General features: G+C 37.4%; 2 protein-coding genes across 2 annotated transcripts; one reads left to right on the forward strand and one right to left on the reverse strand.

The window, feature by feature from the left end:
* The first annotated feature begins 947 nt into the window (after nucleotides 1–947).
* On the forward strand, nucleotides 948–3,597 carry LOC113276430 (peptidyl-prolyl cis-trans isomerase, chloroplastic-like). Its single transcript, XM_026526029.1, has 6 exons — nucleotides 948–1,553; nucleotides 1,667–1,866; nucleotides 2,372–2,607; nucleotides 2,705–2,847; nucleotides 2,967–3,038; nucleotides 3,135–3,597. Exons 1-6 carry the CDS (start codon nucleotides 1,113–1,115, stop codon nucleotides 3,360–3,362), a joined length of 1,320 nt encoding a protein of 439 aa, XP_026381814.1. The 5' UTR covers nucleotides 948–1,112; the 3' UTR covers nucleotides 3,363–3,597.
* A 53-nt stretch (nucleotides 3,598–3,650) lies between these two features.
* Nucleotides 3,651–6,991, reverse strand: LOC113276431 (serine/threonine-protein kinase STY13-like). Its single transcript, XM_026526030.1, has 6 exons — nucleotides 6,432–6,991; nucleotides 5,551–5,672; nucleotides 5,028–5,224; nucleotides 4,739–4,913; nucleotides 4,304–4,438; nucleotides 3,651–4,224 (listed from the first exon to the last, which is right to left on the reverse strand). Exons 1-6 carry the CDS (start codon nucleotides 6,685–6,687, stop codon nucleotides 4,018–4,020), a joined length of 1,092 nt encoding a protein of 363 aa, XP_026381815.1. The 5' UTR covers nucleotides 6,688–6,991; the 3' UTR covers nucleotides 3,651–4,017.
* Between the last annotated feature and the right edge of the window lie 264 nt (nucleotides 6,992–7,255).

A 7,255-nucleotide genomic window follows, 5' to 3' on the forward strand; every position in this document is an offset into this window, starting at 1 on the left:
TCTAAATCAATCAACTAAAATCACTTAATCGAAGTACTACGACAAGAGAAAATGAAATTAACTTACCTTATACTTCGTTTGCTGATGATCCGTGTGTTGAGGTTGCAGAGATTTGAAGTTCGCCAATGAATTTTTCTAAAACCTAGATTCAAACGAAGAATCAATCAAATCGTCTGAGCCTGATTTGTGAAGTAACTGATGATAAGTTGTTAAATTTATAGATTTAGGTTCGTTGATTGATTCTACACTGATATGATTCTGCTCTACATCTGCTTAACACTGATATGATTCTTCTCAGATTTAGGTTCGTTGTTTTCTTCGGTTTGACGAAGGAACTCTAATTTATTTCAGAGCAGAGACGAGAGAGAGAAGTGAGAGAACACGAAAATGAAAATGAATCTGGAAATGAAACATATAGCCTATTTCGTTAGGTATATATACTAAGGGGTATTTTTGGTATTACGAATTTTTTCCAAACCCTAAACTTTATTAACAAGCCCTGAAATCTAAAGTTCTGGGCCTAAAAATATTAAAAAGTGAAAGTATGGAGTTGATAGGGGAGGATCCATTTAGTGGGGCTTCTATATATTTAACCCATATAGTAGCGGGTTCTAGTATTTTTAATTATTCAATTTCCACATCATACTCTGGGTAAAATAGGTATTACATAAAATACCAGGATAAGGAACTCTATGTATTATTATTTCATGATCCTATAAGCCATCGAATTCCCCTCCTTTTCAAAGACCCAATAATAGGATTCTATAATTGACTGCGTAATCGACCGAATTTGCAATTTGCTCAAACAAATAATGTCCGATTTTTGCCGCGCCGGATTTTTGTCCCGGATCTCGACTTCAGTGCAAGTGCAACTAGAATGCGCGATCGATTCACTCGTCACCCAAAGGATATATTTTTCTCTTCTTGGATATTCTATCTTTGTTATCCAAAGCGTGAGGTTGAACGATCACGATTTTCTTCTTCCAATATTGCCTTATCCTTCTTCCTCTCTACCCACTGCCCAGTCTAAACTCAAAACTAACGTCTCGGTCATCTTCAACGCCCTAAATGTTGTTTCCAATTTCCTGAAAAACACACCTAAATTTCTTCTAATGGCAGCTCTTCTTTCTTGTCATTACTCAACTTCAGGACGTACCATTCCTACAATTTCAACTAAACCAGTCCATTTCTTTAATCATCATCATCATATTAACAGATCTAAACGGATTCATCAATTTAGTCCTCAATGTTCTCTCCGAAGTTCAACTTCTCGGAGTAGTTTTTCTTTAAAAGAATGTGCAATTTCTATAGCATTAGCAATTGGCTTAGTTACTGCAGTTCCTGATTGGACTGCTACTGCTACTCCAATCGGTCCTGCTATACCTAATCTGTCTGTATTAATATCTGGACCTCCAATAAAAGACCCGGAAGCGTTGTTAAGGTACGCCTTACCGATTGATAATAAAGCTATCCGAGAAGTACAAAAGCCACTTGAAGATATTACGGAGAGTCTTAAGGTTTCTGGAACTAAAGCACTAGATTCTGCAGAGAGAGTAAGAAAGAACCCTGTACTTTCCTCAAATTATTACTATATTTTGTGAATGATAAAATTAGTGAAATTGATGTTTCTAATAGATGATGGTTCTGTGTTTGTGCAATGTCATAGAATTTGAAGCAGGCATCGCGGGCACTCAAGCAGGGGAAAAGTTTGATTCTCGCAGGTGTTGCCGAATCAAAGAAAGAGCATGGCAAGGAAATGCTTGATAAATTGGAAGCTGGGATGGATGAATTTGAACAGATCATTTTGGACAAGAGTAGGGATAAAATTGCACCTAAACAGAAGGAATTGCTCTCATACGTTGGAGGGTGAGCACTAACCACTCAGTCTGCTCCCAATTTTTTATTTTTTTTTATATATACTCCTGCCTAAGTAAAACTCTTACAATCAAGTTCCATCTATCCAGTTTGTTGGTTTCTAATCTCATACCTAAGTGCCATGAAAGTTATTCACCTATATAGACTTCAGTAGCAAACTACAGTAGGAGAAATAAGAAAGAGGTCACCAAACTAGCTTTGAGTTCAGCAATAGCGGATTCCATTGCATACACATACAACATCAGTGTGGTTCTTTTTTAGGTATCTACTTGTAAACTTATCACCACGACTAATCTACTTGTCGTCTATTATGGATGAAAATGTAGGATCAATCTTTGATGGGAATATTCGTTTATTAGTTTCCTAGTTGGAAAGAAATCCTATTTTGTTGTTAAACATTGGGAACAAAAAAAAAGGGTAAAAGATAACCCGCTCTCATATATACCCTTGTCATTGACTGCAGCTGAGATCTTCCTGGGGCATTGGCTTTCTGCAGTGTGGAAGAGGATATGGTCGATGGTTTCCCTTACGAAGTGCCTGAAGAATATAGAAACATGCCTCTTTTGAAAGGGAGGGCAGCTGTGGATATGAAAGTGAAAGTCAAGGACAATGCTAACTTGGAGGAATGTGTATTCCGTATAGTGCTGGATGGCTACAATGCCCCGGTGACTGCTGGGAACTTTGTAGATTTGGTTGAAAGACACTTCTACGACGGCATGGAAATCCAAAGAGGTAACGAACTGTAACAATAAAACTTGGGATCCTTTTTCAGTAGTTTCATGGTTTGATAATGTGATTTGTCGATTAAGTTTCTCTTTTGTTTCTACAGCGGATGGCTTTGTGGTTCAAACTGGGGATCCTGAGGGTCCTGCAGAGGGTTTCATTGATCCAAGTACAGAAAAACCACGTACGATACCATTGGAAATCATGGTTGATGGCGAAAAAACTCCTGTTTACGGTGAAACGTTAGAAGTAAGCTTATCTATTCAAGTGAAGAAATTACCAAACTCTAAGATCTGTACACTGCTATGTATCATCTGATTTGTTGTGATTACTGCTTATATGTCTATAATTTTTTTTTTCTTATTTAGGAGCTTGGTCAATACAAAGCTCAAACAAAGCTTCCTTTCAATGCGTTCGGAACTATGGCTATGGCTAGAGAAGTAAGTAGTCTGATTCATACCAATCTTGTAATCGACACATTTACGTTAGCATTGATGACTTGAAGCTTACTTCTTTTCTCACTTCTGCTGGAGTAGGAATTTGAAGATAATTCAGGTTCAAGCCAGGTATTTTGGCTTTTGAAAGAAAGTGAATTGACTCCCAGTAACGCCAACATATTGGATGGACGCTATTCAGTGTTTGGATATGTCATAAAGAATGAGGATTTGTTGGCAGATCTAAAGGTTGGGGACGTTATTGAATCCATACAAGTTGTAACGGGGCTTGATAATTTAGTCAATCCAACTTACAAGATTGCAGGTTAAAAACCTTCATAATTTCTGAAAAATTAATGAATTGGTGTTCCCAAAGATCCATACTGAACCGGTGTCCTCAAAGTTTCTTGGATGTACTGTAATATTTAGTCGGTTATTCTTCTTACAACCCCAATAATTTTGTAATTGAGTATGTATATTTCTAAATTTAAGTTAAATTTGGTTCAAGTCAATTCTTGCCATTGTCATAATTTCATGTGTTAAAGCTCGGCAGCAGTTCAGACTATGTTTCTGTTTGTAGTCAATTTGCCAACGAAAGCTGTTAGAGAAATCAATGTATTCTGAGGAATGAAAATAGTTCTTTTTACTTAAAAATGGTCAGACCATCATCATAATAATAATGGAACACAGAAGCTAATCTTACAGAATAGTGGAGAACCAGCCGGTACATCATAGAACTGGACTCACTTCAATGAAAATACACAATAAACACAGGAAGAAACAAAAAAAAACAAAAAAAAACAAAAAAAGCTTTACACCATCATCCTAGGAGATGTTGAAGAGATCTTTTCTCTCTTTCAGCATGAATCCATCAAGTTCTCTCTACTGTGACATCACAATTTTTTTCCTTGAATACAAATCCCAATTATTTCCTGAGCTTTCCATACGCCACTTTGTTATGTCTTTGCTCCAAGGGATAATACTTTCAGGGGCCTCGTGTCTTGCGAAAACATAAACAACCCTGAGCCTGATCAGCAGGGATCATTCCTCCACCCTTTGTTGTGTCGATGGCTTCTATCAACGTTACAACCTCGTCCATTTCTGGCCGCTTGTCAGGATTTGCATCCCAGCATTTCTTCATTACGTTTGATAGAGCACTAGGACAACAACGAGGTACTTCTGGTCTCAAATTCTGTAAATTCAAAACAGAGCTTGGTGAGTTTTGAGGTTTTCGGGTGCTGTCTCAAATTAAGCAGTTGAGAAATCTGTACCTGACGGACGACGGCTGATGTCACTTCTGAGAAACTCAAATCAGGATACGGCATGTCGCAGCAGTATATCTCCCACAAGCATATACCGAAGCTGTATACATCACATTTCCTATTGTACGGGTTGCCATTTAGTACCTGTATCAACAACGCCCATTAACTCATGATTTGTTAAAGTAAACAAGAATGGAAGTCTATAGATAACCGATACAATGAATTCTTAGCGGGGCCTTGTTCCGTTTCTTTCCTCGAGATAATTCTTGGATCATTACTGTTCTAATTTTATCTTTTCTTCTTTGTGACATTACTGGGTAACTCCCCCTACCACTAATTTCTTAAGATGATAAACCTTTGTGCTACTTACAAACAGAAACTGAGAAGTTAAGAAAGGAACTCTCCGGCTTTATAGTAAATCTTATTCGAATCTGAGTATCATACCTCAGGAGCCATGTAACCCAGAGTTCCTGTCTCGCCAGTCATATCATGAGGGTTTTGAGCCTCAACACGAGCAACCCCAAAGTCAGCTATCTTTACTGTACGCTGCTTATCCAAAAGCATGTTCTCTGTCTTGACATCTCTATGCACAATCTTCTTCGAGTGAAGATAACTCAACCTAAAAAAGGGAGATGACTTGCTAAGTCCTAAAGCAACAAAGGATTTCTTAATCAAACAAGTATTAAGTCACTAGGTTTGCAAAATAAATCTATGAAGAGGAAAATATACTTACCCTCGCGCAAGATCTAGAGCCAGTTGAACAACAACTTTAAAAGGCAGCTTCTTTCTGCGGTTCTTTATGAGGTAAGATTTGAGTGCACCACCAGGAAGGTACTCAACAACAACACAACAAATATTACTTGGCATCCCAATGAAACCGCTGTCACTTTGTATGCTCAGCCCTGAATTACCCATTGTAGCCCCAATAAACTGAAAAGCATTTACCAGGAATCAGCCACATTTGAAGAAAACAAAACAAAACAAAACAAAAAAAAAACGTCTAGCCAATTCAGTGGCAAAACACATTCCGTGATCGAAAGCAATCCAAATGTCAAATGGAGAACCAAGCAATGAGAAACTTCCAGATAAAATAGTATCACAAATCATCAAGACTGTCAACATGAAACCGTTAGAGTAGCCAATGCAATAAGAAAGAAAAAAATTCCCAATATCTGACACACTATTATAGACGGTTCACCAGATGCAATCATAAAAGTACTCTAACAAGATTCTAATCGCAGAGTATTGAGTGTTACCTTAGTCACGTTGGGATGATCTAGTTTATGCCACACAACAACTTCTTGGGTGAAAGCAGTCCTAAGTGAAGCAATTTCAGATTCTGTTCTGTGGCCCTCTTCTCCCCAGTCAAGCAGTTTAACTACAGATGATAACAAGAGGATCGCAACTTACTTTTACTGATGTCAAAAACAAAACAGTTGGGCCAGTTAACATTCAAGTTCTGTGCATTGTGAATCTTTTCAATAGAGACATGATTAGGAATTTTATAAATAAAAACATTACAATTTTTTTTGCAGATAAAATGTTCATCTGAAGGTGAGTGTGCTGCTATTTCCCAAAGGGTCACACAACAACTCATTCATAAATGGTGTGCATCAGTTGTCAGTTAAGAAATGAGATCACATTAAAGTTCTGCAGCAAAGGTAAATTAGTAAATCGCCATTGGGTCGTGTTACATCCCAATCGCACTCCAATCCCGTGAATCACAGGTTTACTAACTTATATTCACAAGACTACTTACCGTAACATAGAAATAAAAACAAACACATTTACTACAAAAAGCAGAACTTTTTTGTATATGCTAACCAATGAATAATTATATAGCTCATTTCTGGAATTAAAAGATCAACCCAATCTTAACACCAAATTCTAAACATTAACTACACTGAGTATCTCACAGTACTGTTCTGAGAAATTAGTCCAAATGGGGTACGCAAAATAGACCAAATTTTTATCAGCAAATAACATGTCAATCACTTCAAACAAAGAGAGAAGTACTTTAACAGAAAATGTAAAACTAAACAAGTTTCAGACTTCTGTTAAGATATTGAGTGAGAGCTGAAAAAAGAACACACAGAAGAAAGTAATGGAGATCAATGGTGTTTAGTAGTAAAATTACCGGCAACATCAAGGCCATCATAAATGCCTCTATGAACAGTACCAAAAGTACCACGAGCAATAACAGTTTTAATAATAAGTTTAGCTGGATCTATCTCCCATTCTTCCCGGCCAGCTCTATCATTTCCTCCAGTAGCTGTTCCATCTCTTTGCTTCTCCATAGTCCATGCTCTACTAAGATGTCTTTCAAGTTGTTCATCTAAACTTTTCAGATCTATTTGATCTGCTCTTACAAACCCATCATTATTTTCTTTCATCTCTTTCACTCAAACCCACAAACACTCACTCTCTCTCTCTCTCTCTCTCAATCAACTCGAGATTCTATTTTTCTGGTTTAAGGACAACAAAGACAAAGAGTAACTACTATTTTTGTTGGATGCAACAGAAAAAGAATAGAGTTTACCACTAAGTTTTCGGTTTGGGTTTGTTCTCTTCTACTGGTCTTTTCTGTTACTATGCTACTACTACTACTTCATGTTGTAGCAGTTCTTTTCTTTTCTCTATCATCATCCATGTGGGCACATGGATTGCCTGAACACAACTTGTGTTTCTGACCCACCTTGGTCTCCTCTCTTCTCTATCTCTTTAAAAAGGGACATTTTCTCACTCGATAAGTGATAACTCTTGTCAAAACTTTCTTTGTTTTTCTTCTCTGTGTTTACTACTACTTCTGGTACTAAATAGTACATGTATTTTTGGTTAAGTGGGGAAGTTGCATTGTCTGGCGGTTTCAGCTTCATGTGTACCTTCTTATTCATTGGCTAGTTATTGAAGTCAATGGCCCTTATGAGTTATGACCCCTTAGAGCATCCACAGTGGGCGAGT

The sequence above is a fragment of the Papaver somniferum genome, chromosome 4 (assembly GCF_003573695.1).
Source record: "Papaver somniferum cultivar HN1 chromosome 4, ASM357369v1, whole genome shotgun sequence".
NCBI lineage: Eukaryota > Viridiplantae > Streptophyta > Magnoliopsida > Ranunculales > Papaveraceae > Papaver > Papaver somniferum.